The 19,785-nt window shown below is 49.6% G+C and overlaps 1 protein-coding gene across 1 annotated transcript in view; it reads left to right on the top strand.

The window, feature by feature from the left end:
* STARD9 (StAR related lipid transfer domain containing 9) overlaps positions 1-19,785 on the top strand; it is a 122,520-nt gene that overhangs the window by 97,284 nt on the left and 5,451 nt on the right. Inside the window, exons 24-27 of the mRNA XM_024732387.1 lie at positions 178-9,448; positions 9,636-9,833; positions 10,248-10,431; positions 10,793-10,930. Coding sequence (XP_024588155.1) covers positions 178-9,448; positions 9,636-9,833; positions 10,248-10,431; positions 10,793-10,930 — 9,791 coding nt within the window. The remainder of the gene's footprint in view (positions 1-177; positions 9,449-9,635; positions 9,834-10,247; positions 10,432-10,792; positions 10,931-19,785) is intronic.

Here is a 19,785-nt window from a genome sequence, read left to right as displayed (position 1 = left end):
CTCTCGCTTGCCTCACAGCAGCCCTTTGAAGAGGCAACACAGTGCGGGGGACCCAGACACCACGGCCTCACTCACAGGTTCCAGCCTCGTAGAGGGTCTTGCGAGAGAAAAAGGTGGTGATTTATCTGATGCAGATAGCAGTTACTCAGTAGATTCTCTCCTGTGTCTGTGCCAAAGCCCTGCTGGAGCCATGGAAGCTGGAGGAGCCCCAGGGGAAGGAGCGGGATCTCCCAGGGACAGATGACTCCGACAGCGAAGACAGCCAAATATCTGAGGACTCGCTGGCCGAGAAGGGGTACCAAAGCCCACAGGACAGCCCAGCGCTCAGTTTTCTCACCCGTGGCCATGGCCACTTCAGGGCCAGAGCTCAAGCCTCTGTGAGGGACTTCACCACATCCTCAGACAGTCGACTGTTCACCCAGACTCACAGGAGCGTTTCCCTCGACAGCCTGGTTGACGCTGAGGAAGAACTGGGGGACGATCAGCAAGAAGAGCCTTTCTTCCGTTCAGCTGACGAGATGCCCACGGAGACTTTCTGGCGCCTGCAGAGCTCCAGTCTGCCCGCAGGGGACCAGGAGGCAGTGTGCAGCCCTGGCCCCATCAGCCACAGAACAGGAGCCAGGCTAGATGCCGCCCTGCCAGTGAGCAGTTCATTTTACCTGGAGCTCCAGCCCCGCTGTGAGCAGCCAGAGGTGGCGGTGGAGGCAAGCTCCACAGAACAAACCAACACTCTCCAAGATGTGCAGCTTTCAAGAGGGAGCCCTCTGGTGTCCATGGATTCCTGGTTCTCCTGTGACTCCAAGAACAGTCCCAGTAGCCCCCCAGGTTCTTTATGTCCAAGTCCTGACGTCCAGGATGTTCAGCCCTGCGGTTGGGAGAGGCCTGGATACTGGCCCAATATGGAAGAACTAAAGTCATCAGATACAGAAACAGTCCTGTCCTACAGCTCCAAACTGCCCCTGGGCAGTGCTGAGCTGCCCTGCAGTGTCAGAAGTGTGTACACAGTCCCTGTTTCTGATACGACCAGGGCGTCCCATCTTCTCCATCAGCCAGGAGCCGATGGCACCTTTCAGGCCAGAGGGGTCCCTGACATGGCCCAGAAGGGCGTCTCTGAAGCATCTGACTCTAGTGTGTCAAGCTTGTTGGCTGCCTCTGCCACCTCATTCACTTACATTGGCAGTGCCTGTGAGAGAGACTGGGCTGCCCTTCAGCAAAAGTACCTCCTTGAACTGTCTCATCCTGTTTTGGAGGCCACAGGAGCACCCAGTCTTCCTCCTCGAGGGAAGGGAAAGCCCTCCCTCGAGGAAGACTCTGGTTCCCTGACCCAAGATTCTGGCAGGGGAGGAGATGCTCTATTGCCAATTGGTCCTAGGGTATCTAGCAGCCTGGATATCAACAACTTTCCTATCCATCTGTCCAGAATTAGGCATCTGAGAGCTGAGAAAGAACAGGACAGTCTGCGTGTTGAGGTAGAAGGTACTTCAGATTTCTTTACAGCTAATGAGAAAGAGGTGAGTCATAGTGGAACTTATTCAGCGGACGTAGAATCATCGACTTCTGGAACTACAAATGTGCACGTCTCTACAGCAGCGAACAAGACAGCACATCCCGTGATGGAAGCATGGGGAGTCAAAGAGAGCAGCTTGGAAGAAGCCTCTCAGAGTAGCGAGAAACCTGGTCTCATGACGTCCTCTGATGAATGTTTCATCCTAACGAACACTTGTCACCATATTGTCACCATAGACACCAAAGAACCCCATTGGCCCCGAGGCTGGACTCCTTTGAGGAAGAATAGTGCAGACCCAGTGGGGCAATTAGGTCAGAACAGCCACCACCTCCTGCAGGAAGAGAAGACAGACTCCCAGGAGAGCTCCAAGGAAGTGGGTAGAAGACACAGCAGGTTTTCCTTTGCCTTTCCTTCAGGTCCAGAGCTGTACCTCCACTCTGCTCCCTGGAATCCACTCCCATCTTCCCTGCAGCCACCTCCCTTGGAAACATTCTATGTGACCAGAAGCCGAGATGCCCTAAGAGAAACTGCCTTGGAAATCCCGGCTTGCAGAGAAGCAGGGGTGCCCTCCCCCCCTCCCAGGGAAGCATGGGGCTTTGGACATGAGCACCAAGTCCTCCAAAATGTGTATGTGAAGAGTAAGTTGCCAGCGCTGTTACAAAACCAGAATCCCAAGATTGCATCGTCTCAGCAGGTCGTGGCAGAAAGGCCAGCTGACCCGAACACCAAGGAAGTTTGCAGGGAAAAAGGGAAATGCCTTGGAAACATTAAAGAAGAAAGCCATAACTCAGTTTATTTTTTTGTCACTCAGAACAGACATTTTCTTCCATCTACCAGCATAAAAGTATGTGAATTTGAAAATCAAGTTGGCATTTTAAATAAACACAGTCTTCCAGTGCTCAAGCAGGGAGAAAAGGCTACTGTACAGTCCTTCTGCAGTGTCTTCTCAGACAGTGCTGGGTCAAGGAAGCCTCCCCTGGTGTGTGAATCTGAGACGAGTGGGGAAGAAGAGCAGGGGCAGGATGCCGTCCTCAGAGAGACCCCGGCCTGTGACATGAAGAGACGGTTTCCTTCCGAGGTCAGGTCTGATTTCATCTATAAAACCATCAATTTAGGCCTTGACAAGGACAAGATAGAGGAAGCCGCTCGCTCTTTGAAGTCCAGATCAGTACCTCATAGAGTAAGCAGACCAGAGACAGCAGCCCAGGATGAGAGTCCAACCCACAAGGGGGAAAGGAGGAATGAAATTGGGCTTCCTGGAAAAGCGCTCCATCCGAAAGATGGCTCAGAAGAGTTTAGGCTTCCACAGGCAGAGTCCATGTATGAAAGATTCCAGTCAGTTACGTGCTTTCAGGAAAGAAACCTCGGTGAATGCAAGGTCCCTGGAAAGGTGCGAGAAGCGTTAAACCCCAAAGAAGAACCTCCTGGAAAGAAGCGGAGTAAAGGAGATAATAATGCTGATGAGACGGCTAGGCTAATTAGGAGTGCAATGCAGCTGGAAAATGGCATCTTGGAAATTGACTCCAAACAGAGTAAGCAGCTAAATGCTTCCCACACACTGGGAGTCAGTAAGGAGTTTATGTTCCAGGACCAGAAGGACCAGGAGATGGCTGACCATGTGCTGAGGCCAGGCAGCTTTAGAAACCACCTGTCCTTCAAGGATCAGCCATCTTCTCCAAAATGGAAAGATGATGTTATCTTTAGGGATGGTGAAGCTGGACGAATGGAGGTTAACAATAGCATTGATCCCCGGGTACACGACATCAGATTTGTGAAAGGGCACACCCACCCAGCTGTATTAGACAGACCCGCCAGGGAAACTGGTGGTTCTTTAGGGACATTTACAGTTTGCAGAGAATGCACCAACTCTTCTGCTCATCCAAGGAAAATGAAAGCTTCGGCTGGAGCTCTGCTATTGCAGCCCATGCCTGAGAGGACTTCTGAGGAGGGCGAGCTGGTGAATGCAGTGTACCCCAGACGGCCGCCCCGTGGCTTGGGAAGTCTTGAGGAGCTGGAGACTGTGAAGGGTGTTCAGGAAAGCCATTTTGCCAAACGCATACATAGTTCTAAGCAAGAGGAGCCGGAAGTTCAAGGCAGAGTTGAAGAAACGGCTGTGCAAAGAGGGAGCCTACAGGAGAAAAACAAAGTGGTTTCATTAACTCAGAAACTCCCTGGGCCGTGCCAGCATTGTGTGTGCACATTTTTCAGCCAAGAGACTGACCCATTGCCAAGCCAGCCAGGGTCCTGTATGGCTCCTCGCCGAGACCTGAGTAACGCCTTGCCCTTGAATTCAACAAGGCCGCCAAGAACCTATCTTTATGTACCTGGTACTCTAGGCATCTCTTCTGTTGACTATGTGCTGGATCCCACCCTGTTGAAAATGCCCACCAGTCCCCTGGTAACTGGAGCGGGTCATCAGGACCAGAGTGGAGAGCCCGGATGCCACAGCCCACAGCACGGAGACGACAGACAGGGCTTCTCCACGGCACACCCTGCTTGGTGCGGGTCTGTGATTACCATGGCTGTGGGATCTCGCAGTCAATCCAGTGTACCAGCGAGCATTCCCCTGGGGGCAGAGGGCAGGAGGTCAACAAGCACCGGTCCGCAAGGCCACGGAGGGGACCTCAGAAGCACCTTGCTGGGCTTGGGTAGCAGGGTGGGTTCTCCTTCCGAAGCTGAGGCAGCTGTACCAAGAGGACCAGACAGAGCCAGTTCCCTGAACAGGGCCTCTAGCCTGCTTGAAAGGAGGGCCAGCTGCCCCTTAGAAGAGGGGGACAAGCGAGGCAGCGGGGAGAGGCAAAAGGCAGAGAAGGAGGCCGAGGACCTCAGTCCTGCCAGTGGTGCTTTCTCAGCACCTGTGTCCTTGCCAAGGCTGCCTCAGCCGGAGCCCTCTGCCCATCCACCCACGTGCCTGGCTGAGTTGGAGGAGATAGGACAGGCAAAGGCCCAGGGGAAGCAGCTTCACAATGTGGTGGCTGGGGGCACAGTCCTTCCTCACGATGAGACGCTATTAGGACCTGAATGTTCTTCAGGGGCCCCTGGCAGGCCTCAGTGTCCACAAATGGGCCAGTCAGTGTCAGCCAGGACCAGAAATGAGGGTGAAGCACGGGGATTTCATGTGGCGTCTCTCTCTGCTAAACCAGGACACCTGTCAAGTGATGAGAGGACATCTGTCCTTCAGGCCACACACCCCTCTGCAGACAGCTGTCACGCTCTGCCCAGCACTGACACTAACACAGGGCCACGGCACCCCTCACGGACTTCCTCCCACGCTGACCCTGCTCCAAGAAAAAGTCACTGTACCGGAAAACTGAGACATTTCCTGGGAGCCGGTGAACAGTTTGTGCAGCACACTAGCTCTTCTGAAATCATAGAGAAAGAGGGAGAAGCAACCAGAACACCTTCCTCTGCTGATGCTTTGGGCTCAGACAGTCTTCCTTTTTCAGCAGCTGTGGAGGAGGACAGGAGGGTAATGGTGGAGGAAATAGTGGCTGCCTTACCTTCTCAGGCCCCTTTTGATGCTGCTGGAGGGATTCCATGTAGGCGAGGCCCGTTTGCTGCCTGGGAAGCTGCCCAGGGCATTCTCCCTGGCTGGCAGGAGAGCAGCCCAGCCCACCAAGAACCTGGGACTCTGGACAACACATGGGGAGGAGGTCCTGGTAACTTCCTAGTGGCTGCACAAGGAGGAAAACCAACCTGTTTTGAAAGTCACCTTGTGATCTGTGATGTTCAGAATTCTGCCAGTCTCTCAGGGCCTAACCAAGACCAGGGCCGATGCCTTGAGGCTTCCACCGGCTTAGAAGAAGGGAAGGCGAGTCCCAAATGGGGTGCCGTCCTTCCCAGAGCCCCGGGAGGGATTGAACCGGAAGCTCCCTCTCAGCAGCCTGTGAAGCGGGAGGGGAGTGTTGGCTCTAGGCTAGCAGAAGCCTGCAGGGCCAGCGTCAAAGGTCCCAGGCCAACTCTGTTGCCAGATCAGAGACCCGGAGGAGTTAGGGAGGAGGCCCTGTGCAGGTGCCCGCAGGAAACTTCAGACTGTGGTGTCTTTTCGGGGAGCACTGAAGGCAGCAGGACCCTCAGCCCGTCCGGGGGCCAAGCAGACAGCAGATCTCATCCTTGCCGGCAGCCATGCAACCCTCAACCCGTTGCTTCCGAGGCCCGTGCCTCCCCTTCCTCCACTTCACCGTGTTACAGAGACGGTGACCTGGGCAAGGGGGCTTCCGAGGCCACCCCACACACTCGCCACCCACCCTGCATGGTCCCCCCCAGGGCCTGGGGGGTGGAGAGAGGAGAGGGCCATTGCAGGGAACCTGATGTACTCTGGGCACATGGCCTTGAGCCCAAAAGCATTAATGTGGAGTTGGGGCCGGTAGATGGCAGCACCCCGGAGACCTCTGCTGCTGCTCTCCTGCCTCCGGCTCAGGACTGCAGCTCCCCTTCCGCCCCTGATGTGAGGACAAGTCCCCTCAGCCCTTGGGTTGCTGATGGAAGCTGCAGGTCAGTAGGGGATCCTGAGAAAACGGCTGGCAAGAAGAAAGTCAGCGCCGAGCTTGAGGCTCCCCCTTTCCATGCAGGCAGTTGCTCTGAGCTACCCGTGAGATTTCAGGACAGCTCTGCTGGTGGCCGGAGTGCACAGGGCTCTCAAACCAAGCCAGAACCACCTGCAATAGCTGGGGCACCACACAGCCTGAATTTAAGTGAACGGTGTGTTGCGGGTGAGCTGCCGGTGGGACCACAACATGGATGTTTGGGAAATGCCATCAGATGCCTTCCAGGAAAGCCGCAGCTTTCCGCGGAGTCCAAGGATCATGGTGGCTTGGATCCCCAGGCCCAAGTGGTAGCAGAGTTACAGTGCTCCTCCGGTCCCCAGGTTGACAGCCCCCGGGAGGAGGAAGAGCAGCAGAGAGACCAGGCTTCAGGTGGCCGAGAAGATGCTGCCCGGGGCAGGAGCCCCCCATGTGCTGATGAAGGTGGCTCAGGCAGCTGTCAGATTAGAGGTTCAGGCAGAGAGGACGAGGCTGTGGCCAGGCTCCCTGCAGCCTTCAGAGACTCAGCAGCTGTCCCCTTGGGGCAACGTGGAGCACGTTGGCCTGTGGCCCAGGGCCCCGGGCAGCCCTCTTCTGGCGGGGAGCAGCCGGCACCCTGCCACCGGTGCTCACTTCCTGTGATCGCCATTGTCTCTGGCCCCAAACACTCTAGACCGCAGTTCTCTGTGGTCAGCTCTCACCGGTCTCTTCAGGAGCTAAGCTTGAGCGTGGAGCCTCCTTCCCCGACAGATGAGGATATACAGGAGCCTAGCAGATTGTGGACCCCACATCCCAGAGGCTGTTTCTCAGGAAAGTCTGCGGCAAGAACGTCTCTGAAAGCTGAGGGCTGCAATCAGGAAGCCGCCTCTGACCTGGACGGCATCGCTGCTGATCCCAGGCCCCTGCCGTCCACACCCCCTCCTTCCCCGGTGACTTCAGCTGTCTCGTGCATGCCGACCCCCGATCTCATGGCTGCTCGGCTATTTGGTACTCCGGAACAGGCCCAGCCAGGAAAGCCAGAGAGACTGGGTGGCCAGGCTCGGCCAGAGGCGTGGTGCTCTGAGGCGGGCGAAGGAGCCCTGCTTTTTGGCTCCAGCACCATCGATCCCTGCGCCCTGCCCTGGCGTCCCGAGGGGCCTGCGCGTGTTGGCTGGAAGCAATATGTGTTTGGCGGCGCAACTGATGTCTCCTGTGGCCCGACACCCCAGGGCCTGACACCGTCAGACGTGGACCGGTGCTCCCGTGAGGACGACGGCCTAGACGACCGGGGCTCCCCGGTCTACTCCCACCGCAGCACCTTGGCCAGTGCCCGAGGCCTGTCAAGCACACGCAGCCTCGTCGAAAGTGCCCGCCGTTCCCGTGAGGCCTGGGGAGTCTGGGGTTCCTCGTTTGCCCTGGGGAGCCCCCACGTCCTGATCAGCTCTGAAGGGGCAGCCCCCGCTAAGGGTCCTGATGAGAGAGGCGGGTTCCCGGGCACCCCTGATGAGGCAGGCTGCCTGAGGAGGGAGCCTCCCTTGGCTGGAGGAAGTGCTGTGGGCCCGGTGGATGAGATTATGCTGCTGTACCCATCAGAGGAGGGCGGCCCTGTGGGTGTGTCCAGGATGAACACCGTGGAGCAGGGCACCCAGACTCTGGGCTGCAGGTCCCGCTGGAGCCACGCGGACCTCTCCTCTGCTCAGTCGGATCTGGCCTCTTGGGCCAGCATGCACAACCTGTCTCTCCACCTCTCGCAGCTCTTACACAGCACCTCGGAGCTGTTGGGGAGCCTCTCCCAGCCAAGTGTGGCCGAAAAGGAGTGGAATGCCAAGAGGGAGACCCCGGGTGAGGTGCCCCAGGCACTGAAGATGGACGGCTGTACTCAGACCACCATGGATGAGGGCATCCAGACTGACCTGGCCTCACCACCTCTGCACCTCCAGGCCCCAGAGGCCAACCCTCAGAAAGTCAATGCGGTCCTTGAAAGGCTGGGCTCAGATCTTTCCATCACGTCTCAGGAAAAGGGACATGTCCCTGGGACGCTTAAGAAGAGAGGGGCAGAGGGGACCGCATGGAAAATAGCAGGGCCCCAAGATCTTCAGGAAGAAAGCACCCTCTGCAGGCCCTGGAGCGCCCCCGTACCCTCATCCCACTTGAGTTTTCACAAAGTTCCCCCTGGGCAGAACCTGCATCCTCTGAGCCCCCACGCTTCTCTGGATGCCCCCCTGCCTCCCAGCCTGGCTGGTGGCAGCCTCGGCCGCAGCCTCGGTGCATCTCCCTCCCCAGGGCCCTGTCTGCACACTGTGGAGGAGCCCGGGGTGCGGAAGGAGCAGGGCCCCATGAGCGCCTTGCTGGTGGACAGGGCCTCCTCCCCGATCCTCACGCTTAGCGCCAGCACCCAAGGGTCAGGGCACCCCCCAGGCGCTTTGTCTCTCTCAACCCCCTCAGCTCATTCCCTTGAAGGCTGCCAGAAGTTTGTCTCCCGCCCAAGCCTTCCCCTGGGTGCCCCGAGGGCTGCAGTGGGGAACTATTCTCAAACCACTGATGAGTCAGGTAGCTCTCAGAGAGTAGAGGCTCCGTGTGGAGAAGGTAGCAGTCCCTTAGAAGGGGGTGACCACAGGTGCTCCCTTGGGCTGAGCTCCCGAGGCCACCCAGAGCAGAGCGCAAAGCCCCAAGTCCGTTGCGTGGAGCAGGCCCCGCAGGGGCGTCAGCCCAGGACCACCACTGGGGTCCAGAGCAGACTGTCGCCTCCACCACCGGGAAGCAGGAGCCGGAGGCTGACTGATGGCTTTGTGCCTGAGGACGTGGCCTCCCTAGAGTGTGGCCCACTGAGCAGTAGGGGGCTGAGTCGATGGCAGTGCAGGACAGAGAATGGGGGTGAGAGCTCAGTGTCTCCAGAGGAGCCACGGCCTGCTCTGAACATTTCCTCTTCGTGGGGAGGCCTCTGGTGCCGCCGCAGCTGCCCTTTCTTTGAGTTGGCTGACACCCCAGGGCTCCGGGGTGGCATCTTGGGCCCAACTGAGGCCTGCCAGCCTGAGGGGCGGCTGTGCCCCAGTTCCCAGACATGCATGGCCCCTGAGCCCCAGCACCACGGTCTGAGGGACCTCCCGGTGTATAACAAATCCAGCGATTGGTGTGGGGGTCAGGACGGCTCCCCTGGGGCGCTGGGTGTGATGGATTTGCTGGGGACCAGATGTGATTGCAGCTCAGGAGAGCAGGGACAGAGGCTCCCACAACTTCATGAGGACCAGAGCCAGGCGCCTGAGTGGTCCCAGAGGGAGCAGATCCCCCTGCGAGTCGGGGCCCAGACCCTCTCCCTCAGCGTGGAACTCACGGAAGCAAAACTGCACCACGGCTTTGGGGAGGCAGACGCCCTGCTGCAGGTGCTGCAGAGCGGGACGGGGGAGGCACTTGCTGCCCAAGAGGAGGAGCTGTACGCCCGGTAAGGACCCAGCTCGGAGTGGGGCGACGAGGGCTGGGCGGAGAGGAGAGAGCGCCTAGCCGGCTGACAGCCGGCCGTTCCCTCCTCCTGGCTCAGCTCTGGGACCTTCCGGGTGTCAGAGATAGGTCTGGAGATGGAGAAGGGCAGTCAGGGTCAGCTTCAGTGCCTCACTCACGTTCTGTCTCAGGCCGGAACGCACCGCAGAGAACCTTTGGAGGGAGCAGGCTGAGCGACTTCAAAACTTCCGCGGGACGCAAAGCCTCAGCCCCCAGAAACAACTGAGCTTCCCATTCAACCGGGATCTCCCCACCTGGGCCTTTGACTTGCCCAGCAGGCGCCGAGAATACCTTCAGCAGCTGAGGAAGGATGTGGTGGAGACCACCAGGTATGGTGGACCCAGAACCCTCTGGGGAACAGGCTCTGGGTGGGGCGAGTGTGGGGAGCAGGGCCTGGATTTGAGCGTCCTGGACACCAGAGGCTGCAGCTTCCTTTGCCAGGAGCGACTCCAGGAGTGGGTCCTACGTGACTGTGGGTAGTCGGAGGCGGCTGTGGAGACTGAGGCAAAGGGAAAGAGGAGGGTTTGGGAGGGAGCAGCGGACGGGGTGGGGGTGGATAGAGGAGCCGTGCCATGCTATGTAAGACTGCAGGCCTGAGCCTCAGGGTGTTTGTAAGACCACACCCGAAGGCCCTGTGGGCAAAGAGAGGATGGGTCCTTCAGGAAGGTGGTGTTGAGCGGGCCTGGGCCATCGCCCACTCACCATGTTAGAAGGCATCTCTCCAACCCTCTGGTCTTCCCCAGGAGCCCACGGTCAGTGTCAAGGTCTCCTCACCCACCCTCTGACATAGAGCTGATGCTACGAGAATACCAGCGGGCCCGTGAGGAGGCCAAGGTGGAGATTGCCCGGGCCCGGGCCCGACTGCGGGAGCAGACTGAACAGGAAAAGCTGAGAATCCGCCAGCAGATCGTCTGCCAGCTGCTGCGGGTGGGGAGTGGGGCAAGCCTCTGATTTCAGGGTAGGCTCGGAGCCCGGGGCAGACCAGGGCTGCCTCTGAGTCTTGGGACTTAGAATTTGGAGGAGGGCGTCGGGCCCCTGGTGCCAGCTCAAAGCTGCTTCACTCTCTATTTTCATGCCATCCTCATCAGACCAGCTCCTGTCCCCAGGCCAGGGTTTGGGAGGAAGCGGCTTGGGTATATAGTTGGGGTGGGGATGGGGGAGGCATGGGGGTATGAGGCTGAGGCAGGAGGCAGTGGGAGGTGACGGGAACTGGGGAGGTGAGAAGGGGTGAAAGGGTGGGAAGTGAGGGTGCACCTGGAGCTGGTTGACAGTAATCTGTCCTTCCCAGGAAGAAGAAAAGCTACACACCCTGGCCGCCTCAAGCTCTTGGTGCACCAGCTCCAACGGAAGTCTCTCCTCTGGTGTCACCTCCGGCTACAATAGCAGCCCGGCCTTGCCAGGCCAGCTCCAGTCCCCAGACAGTGTGGTGAGTAGGCAAATGCAAGCACAAATCGGGCCGGGAGCACCCTGGCAAGAGTTTGGGAGGAAGTTCTGCCTCCTGGAGGCCACTGCTGACATGAGCCCTTCTCCTGTATGATGGCCTTTGTCTTCCCTGTGGTTTTTGTCTCCCCTCCCTGTTTACTCATTCATTCATTCATTCAACAAGTGTTTATTTTGTAGGCACTATTTTAGGCACTGAGCAAAATTGTTCTTGTCCTTAAACAGATTATTAGAGGGATAAATATTAAACAGCTTATTTTATTATTTAATTATTGTTGCAGTAGTTTCTGTGAAGAAGGGGTGCTAAGCTGGATGAAACAGGGACCTGACCTAGTGTGGAGGATCAGCAAAGATGCTCTGAAGAGAATGTGTTTAAACTGAGACTGGAAGGCCGAGAGGTAGTTAACTCAGTAAAAGTTGGTGTCTGGAGATATGTGGGGGGCAGGAGAATAGCCTTCCAGGCAGAGGGCCCAGCAAGTGAGGGAGGAGGAGTTGGGGGAACTAAAAGAAGGTTAGTGTGGCTGGAATGTAAAGAGTGAGATGGAAGAATCACAGGAGAAGGGACTAGAAAAGGCAAGGTTGTGTAGACGCTATTGAAAATTCTGGCTGCTTTCTAATCTATCTGATCATGTTACTTCTCAAAGCTGCTGACAAGCTTTTTAGTGGGGAGGAGAATGACGAGCTTGCCAGAGAAGTGGCAAGAGCAGCCCTGGGTAGACCCGCTCACGACCTTGGCAAAGCCGAGTGAGAGATGACAGTTGCTTGGTTCAGGGCACCGCCTGAGTGGAGGAGCAGATGTGGATGCGCTGGCTAGAGCGTCCACAGGATGCAGGGGCAGATTGGAAGTTGGAGGCTGGAAGCAGGAGGAGTCAGAACCACATGCACTTTGGGCTTGAAGGGCTGGTGATGTCCATGTGACGAAGAGCCCTGAAGGGGGCATGTTTTGAGGGGAAGACCATGAGTCTAGTTTGGTATTTACCAGGTTGAAAGTGCTTGTGAGAAATGCAGGGGAGCAGCTGGAAATCAGGCAGTTGGGATCCAGATCTGGAGCTCAGAGGTAAGATCTGGCTGGGGATATAAAATCTGAAATTCCTTTTGTAAGCAAAGCTTCACATAGTAAAAAAAAAAAAAATCACATTCAAACAGTAGCAAAAGACATAGAATGTCAAGTGAATTTTTCAGTCTTTTTGCCTCCCCAGAACCAGTTTGGTGTATATTTCCAGAGATAGTCTGCAGAAAGGAAACGTGTATAAGGAAATGTGTATCTTTTGAGAATATGTATATCTTTTTTACAATAGTGCGTTAATTTCTGCTGTATAGCAAAGTGATTCAGTTATACATATACGTACATTCCTTTTTTTATATGCTTTTTCATTATGGTTTATCATAGAATATTGAATACAGCTCCCTGTGCTATACAGTAGGACCTTGTTGTTCCCATTATTCTTCTTTTTCTGACCCTGTAGTGTATTCTTTTTTTAATTTAATTTTTATTTTATATTGGGGTATAGTTGATTTACAATGTTGTGTTAGTTTCAGGTGTATAGCAAAGTGGTTCAGTTATACATATCATTCTTTTTCAGATTCTTTTCCCATATAGGTTATTACAGAATATTGAGTAGAGTTCCCTATGCTATACAACAGGTCCTTGTTGATTATCTATTTTATATATAGTAGTGTGTGTATGTTAATCCCAACCTCCTACTTTATCCTTCCCCCCTGCCCCACCTTTCCCCGTTGGTAAACATGTTTGTTTTCAAAGTCTGGGAGTCTCTTTCTGTTTTTGTAAATAAGTTCATTTATGGGGCTTCCCTGGTGGCGCAGTGGTTGAGAGTACGCCTGCTGATGCAGGGGACACAGGTTCGTGCCCCTGTCCAGGAAGATCACACATGCCGCAGAGCGGCTGGACCCGTGAGCAATGGCTGCTGAGCCTGCGCGTCCGGAGCCTGTGCTCCGCAACAGGAGAGGCCACAGCAGTATCATCTTTTTGGAATGCACATATAAGTGATATCATATGATATTTGTCTTTCTCTGTCTGACTTAATTCACTTAGTATGATAATCTTTAGGTCCATCTGTATTGCTGAAAATGGCATTATTTCATTCTTTTTTATGGCTGAGTAACATTCCATTATATATATGTACCACATCTTCTTGATCCATTCATCTGTTGATGGACATTTAGGTTGCTTCCATGTCTTGGCTATTGTAAATAGTACTGCAATGAACATTGGGGTATGTGTATATTTTCAAATTATGGTTTTCTCCAGATATATGCCCGGGAGTGGGATTGCTGGATCATATGGTAGTCTTATTTTTAGTTTTTTAAGGAACCTCCATACTGTTCTCCATAGTGGTTGTACCAATTTACATTCCCACCAACAATGTAGGAGGGTTCCTTTTTCTCCACACCTTCTCCAGCATTTGTTATTTGTAGACTTTTGGATAATGGCCATTCTGACTGGTGGGAGGTGATATCTCCTTGTAGTTTTGATTTGCATTTCTCTAATATCTATATTGAGCATCTTTTCAATATCTATATTGAGCATCTTTTCATGTGCTTTATGGCCATCTGTATGTCTTCTTTGGAGAAATTGCTATTTAGATCTTCTGCCCATTTTTTGATTGGGTTGTTTGTTTTTTTGATATTGAGCTGTATGAGCTGTTTGTATATTTTGAAGATTAATCCCTTCTCAGTCTCTTTGCTTGCAAATATTTTCTCCCATTCTGTGGGTTGTCTTTTTGTTTCTTATGGTTTCCTTTGCTGTGTAAAAGCTCTTAAGTTTAATTAGCTACCATTTATTTTTATTTTCATTACTCTGGGAGGTGGGTCCAAAAAGATATTGCTGCAATTTATGTCAAAGAGTGTTCTGCCTGTGTTTTCCTCTAAGAGTTTATAGTATCCAGTCTTAAATTTAGGTCTTTAATCCGCTTTGATTTATTTTTGTGTATGGTGTTAGAGAATGTTCTAATTTCATTATTTTACCTGTAGCTGTCCAGTTTTCCCAGCACCACTTATTGAAGAGACTGTCTTTTCTCCACTGTATATTCTTGCCTCCTTTGTCATAGATTAATTGACCATAGGTGCATGGGTTTATTTCTGGGCTTTCTGTCCTGTTCCATTGATCTATATTTCTGTTTTTGTGCCAGTACCGTACTGTTTTGATTACTGTAGCTTTGTAGTATAGTTTGAAGTCAGGGAGCCCGATTCCTCCAATTCAGTTTTTCTTTCTCAGGATTGCTTTGGCTATTTGGGGTCTTTTGTGTTTCCATACAAATTTTAAAATTTCTTGTTCTAGTTCTGTGAAAAATGCCATTGGTAGTTTGATAGGGATTGCATTGAATCTGTAGATTGCCTTGGGTAGTATAGTCATTTTGACAGTATTGATTCTTCCAAGAACATGGTATATCTTTCCATCTGTTTGTGTCATCTTCGATTTCTTTCATCAGCATCTTATAGTTTTCAGAGTACAGGTCTTTTGCCTCCTTAGGTAGGTATATTCCTAGGTATTTTATTCTTTTTGTTGCAGTGGTAAATGGGAGTGTTTCCTTAATTTCTCTTTCTGATCTTTCATTGTTAGTGTATAGAAATGCAGCAGATTTCCATGTATTAATTTTGTATCCTGCAATGTTACCAAATTCATTGATGAGCTCTAGTAGTTTTTTGGTAGCATCTTTAGGATTTTCTATGTATAGTATCATGTCACCTGCAAACAGTGACAGTTTTACTTCTTTTCGAATTTGTATTCCTTTTATTTCTTTTTCTTCTCTGATTGCCATGGCTAGGACTTCCAAAACTATGTTGAGTAAGAGTGGTGAGAGTGGACAGCCTTGTCTTGTTCCTGATCTTAGAGGAAGTGCTTTCAGCTTTTCACCATTGATTATGATGTTAGCTGTGGGTTTGTCATATATGGCCCTTATTATGTTGAGGTAGGTTCCCTCTATGCCCACTTTCTGGAGAGTTTTTATCATAAATTGGGTTGAATTTTGTCAAAAGCTTTCTCTGCATCTATTGAGATGATAATATGGTTTTTATTCTCTAATTTGTTAATATGGTATATCACACTGATTGATTTGTAGATATTGAAAAATCCTGCATCCCTGGGATAAATCCCACTTGATCATGGTGCGTGATCCTTTTACAATTCTGTTGTTGGATTCAGTTTGCTAGTATTTGTTTAGGATTTTTGCATCTATGTTCATCAGTGATATTGGCCTGTAATTTTCTTTTTTTGTGTTGTCTTTGGTTTCGGTATCAGGTGATAGTGGCCTCATAGAATGAGTTTGGGAGTGTTCCTTCCTCTGCAATTGTTTAGAATAGTTTCAGAAGGATAGGTGTTAATTCTTCTCTACTGCTCCGGACGCGCAGGCTCAGCAGCCATGGCTCACGGGCCCAGCCGCCCCGCGACACGTGGGATCTTCCCAGACCGGGGCACGAACCTGTGTCCCCTGCATTGGCAGGCGGACTCCCAACCACTGCGCCACCAGGGAAGCCCTTGTTGAGAGTTTTTTAATCCCAGTTTCAACTTCAGTAATTGTGATTGGTCTGCTCATATTTTCTGTTTCTTCCTGGTTCAGTCTTGGAAGATTGTACCTTTCTAAGAATTTGTCTGTTTCTTCCAGGTTGTCCCTTTTACTGGCATATAGTTCCTTGTAGTAGTCTCTTATGATCCTTTGTATTTCTCTGGAGTTAGTTGTAACTTCTTTTTTTTAAATCAATTAATTTATTTTTGGCTGCATTGGGTCTTCATTGCTGTGCTGCACGTAGGCTTTCTATAGTCGCGGGAAGCGGGAGCTACTCTTCGTTGCGGTGTGCGGGCTTCTTATTGCGGTGGCTACTCTTGTTGCGGCACACAGGCTCTAGGTTCGTGGGCTCAGTAGTTGTGGCTCAGGCTCTAGAGTACAGGCTCAGTAGTCGTGGTACACAGACTTGGTTGCTCCGTGGCATGTGGGATCTTCCCAGACCAGGGCTCGAACCCATGTCCCCTGCATTGGCAGGTGGATTCTTAACCACTGCACCACCAAGGAAGTCCCTGTAACTTCTTTTTTATTTCTAATTTTATTGATTTGAGCCTTTTCCCTTTTTGTCTTGATGAGTCCAGCTAAACGTTTATCATTTTTGTTTATCTTTTCAAAGAACCAGCTTTTAGTTTCATTGATCTTTTTTTTTTTTTTTTTTTTTTTTTTTTTTTTCTGCGCCACCAGGGAAGCCCCATTGATCTTTTCTATTGTTTTCTTTGTCTGTTTCATTTATTCCTGCTCTCATCTTTATGATTTCTTTCCTTCTACTAACTTTGGGTTTTGTTTGTTCTTCTTTCTCTTGTTGCTTTAGGCGTAAGTTTAGGTTGTTTATTTTTCTTGTTTCCTGAGGTTACATTGTATGGCTATAACTTCCTTGGCATTCCTTGGCTTGTAACTGTATCACTCCAGCCTTTGCCTTTGGCATCACGTGGCTTCTCCCTGTGTGTCTCTGTGTACCTGTGTCTTTGTGTGGCCTTCTTATAAGGACAGCAGTCATTGCATGTATGGCCCACTCTAATCCAGTGGGACCTCATCATAACTTGATTGCATCTGCAAAGACCCTATTTCCAAATAAAGTTACATTTACAGACAGTAGGAGTTAGGACTTCAACATATCATTTTTGGAGGACAATAATTCACCCCACAACAAGGGCTCATCCACTTGTAGCATGTACCAGAATTTCATTCCTTTTTATGGCTAATAATATCACATTGTGTGACTATCACATTTCTTTGTCTGTTCATCAGTTGATGGACATTTAGGTTGTTTCCACTTTTTGCCTATTATGAACAATGCTGCTGTGAACATTAATGTACAAGTTTTTGTGTGGACATGTTTTCACTTCTCTTGGGTTTTACCTAGGAGTTGGACTGAGATCATAGGGTAACTCTGTTTCACCACTTGAAGAACTGCCAGCCTGTTTTTCAAAGTGGCTGCACTATTCTGCAGTCCCATCAACAGTGTATAAGCAATGTATTTCTCCACATCCTAGCCAACACTTGTTATTATTCATCTTTTAAATTATATTCATCCCAGTGGGATCTCAGGTGGTACCTCATCGTTTGCATCATCCTGATGGTTAATGGTGTTGAACTTTTCATGTGCTTATTATAAATTTATAAATTTTTTTTAGAGCAATGTCTTTTCCCATTTTTTGTCCATTTTCTAATTGGGTTGTCTTTTTATTAAGGCAAAGAGTTCTTTATATATTCTAGTATAAGTCCCTTATCAGTTATATGATTTATAAAAAGTTTCTTTATTCTGTGTGTTGTCTTTTCACTTTCTTGATAGTGTCATTTGAAGCACAAAGTTATAAATTTTGATCATGTCTAATTTAATTTTTTCTTTTGTTGCTTGTGCTTTTGGTTTCATATCTAAGATACTCTTGCTCAATCCAAGGTCACAAAGATTATGCCTATATTTTCTTTTAGTACTTGTATAGTTTTAGTTCCTACATTTGGGTCTTTGATCTGTTTTGAATCAATTTTTGTATATAGTGAGAATTAGGGATCACATTTCTTTCTTTTGCACGTGGATATCCAGTTGTCCCAGCACCATTTGTTCAGACAGATAATCTTTTCTCCATTGAATTGTCTCAGCACCCTAGTCAAAGATTAACTGACCATAGATGTGTGGATTTATTTCTGGACTCTTAATTCCATTCCATTGAATTATATATCTATCCTTAGGCCAATACCACACTGTCTTGATAACTGTTTAGGTTTGTGGTAGATTTTTTTTTTTTTTTTGCAGTACACGGGCCTCTCACTGTTGTGACCTTTCCCGTTGTGGAGCACAGGCTCCGGCTGCGCAGGCCCAGCGGCCATGGCTCACGGGCCTAGCCGCTCCGCGGCATGTGGGATCCTCCTGGACCGGGGCACGAACCCGTGTCCCCTGCATCGGCAGATGGACTCTCAACCACTGTGCCACCAGGGAAGCCCCTGGGTTTGTGGTAGATTTTGAAATCAAGAAGTATGTATCTTCCAACTTTGTTCTTTTTCAAGATTGTTTTGGCTATTCTGTGTCCCTTGACTGTACATATGAATTTTAGGGATAATCTTTTCAATTTCTGAAAAGAAGTCAGCTGGGATTTTGATTGGGATTGCATTGAACCTATAGATCAATTTGGGGGGAGGGTTGCTATCTGAACAATATTAAGTCTTTCAATTCATGAACATGGGATATCTCTTCATTTATTCGGGTCTTCTTTATTTTCAACAATGTTTTATAGTTTTCAGAGTATAAATTTTTCGTGTTTTTTGTTGTTGTTAAATTTATTCCTAACTATTTTATTCTTTTTGATGCTATTATAAATGGGCTTGTTTCCTTAATTTCCTTTTTGGTTTGCTCATTGCTACTATACAGAAATACAGTTGATTTTGTATATTGATGTTGTCTCCTGTACTCATTTATTAGTTCTAATACTTTATTTTATTAGACTCCTTAGGTGATATGACCTTGTATATAGAATATCCGATCTTTTGTTGTTGTTTTCTTGCCTAACTGCCCTGGCTTGAATCTTGAGTACCATGTTAAATAGAAGTGGTGAGAGCAGACGTTCTTGTCTTGTTACTGATTTTAGGAGAAAACTATCCAGTTTTTACTATTAAGTATGTTAGCTGTGGGGTTTTCGTACATAATCTTTATCAAGTTGAGGAGATTTCCTTCTAGTCCTAGCTTATTGCTTTTATCATGAAAAGGTGTTGGATTTAAAGACTTTTTCCTGTATCTATTGAGATGATCATGTGGGTGTTTTCCTTTGTTCTATTAATATATTACATTGATTTTTCTATGTTGAACTAACTTTGTGTTCCTGGGATAAATCCCACTTGGTCATGGTATATATCCTCTTTATATGTGGCTAGACTCAGTTTACTAGTTATTTTGCTGAGGATTTATTTGTTTAAATGCACAGGGATATTGGTCTATAGTTTACTTGATGTCTTTGGTTTTATCAGGGTAATCTTGGCCTCATAGAATGAGTTGAGAAGTGTTCCCTCCTCTATTTTCGGAAGAACTGTGAAGAACTGGTGTTAATTCTCCTCTAAATGCTTGGTAGATTTCACTAATGAAGCTATGCCATCTTGAAATTTTCTTTGTGGGAATTTAAAAATTTTTTTGATTACTAAATTTACTTATTAAATGTCTATTCAGATTTTCCATTTCTTCTTGAGTCAGTTTCAGTAGTTTGTATCTTTTTAGGAACTTGTCCATTTCATCTGAGTTACCTAATGGTTGGCATGTAGTTCATAATATTCATTTTTTTTTTCTTTTTCATAGATGTAAATATCTGAAGTTAAACCTTTCTCTCTGAGCACTGCTTTAGTTGTATCCCACAAGTTTTGAGATATATATAGATATAGACACAGATATAGATATATATCTGTATATAATCTTTGCTTTATAGTAATTTTGAAATTTCAGCTTGTATTTCTTCTTTACCCAATTGTTGTTAAGAGTTTTTCAAAACTTTTTGGTAGAAAGGCCGTGTTTTCTGATTTTGTTATTTTTTTTTAAGGGAACTTTATTTTTATTTATTCATTTTTGGCTGCATTGGGTCTTCGTTGCTGTGTGTAGGCTTCTCATTATGGTGGCTTCTCTTGTTGCGGAGCATGGGCTCTAGGCACACAGGCTTCACTAGCTATGGCACGAGGGCACAGTAATTGTGGCTTGCGGGCTCTAGAGCGCAGGCTCAGTAGTTGTGGTGCACAGGCTTAGCTGTTCTGTGGCATGTGGGATCTTCCCAGACCAGGGCTCAGACCTGTGTCCCCTGCATTGGCAGGGGCATTCTTTTTTTTTTTTTTTTTGCGGGGGGTTTTT

Source organism: Neophocaena asiaeorientalis, unplaced genomic scaffold, assembly GCF_003031525.2.
Source record: "Neophocaena asiaeorientalis asiaeorientalis breed wild unplaced genomic scaffold, Neophocaena_asiaeorientalis_V1.1 scaffold119, whole genome shotgun sequence".
Taxonomy (NCBI): Eukaryota; Metazoa; Chordata; class Mammalia; order Artiodactyla; family Phocoenidae; genus Neophocaena; species Neophocaena asiaeorientalis.
The sequence above is the reverse complement of the archived record's forward strand: the minus strand, read 5'-3'. Positions and strand labels throughout refer to the sequence as shown.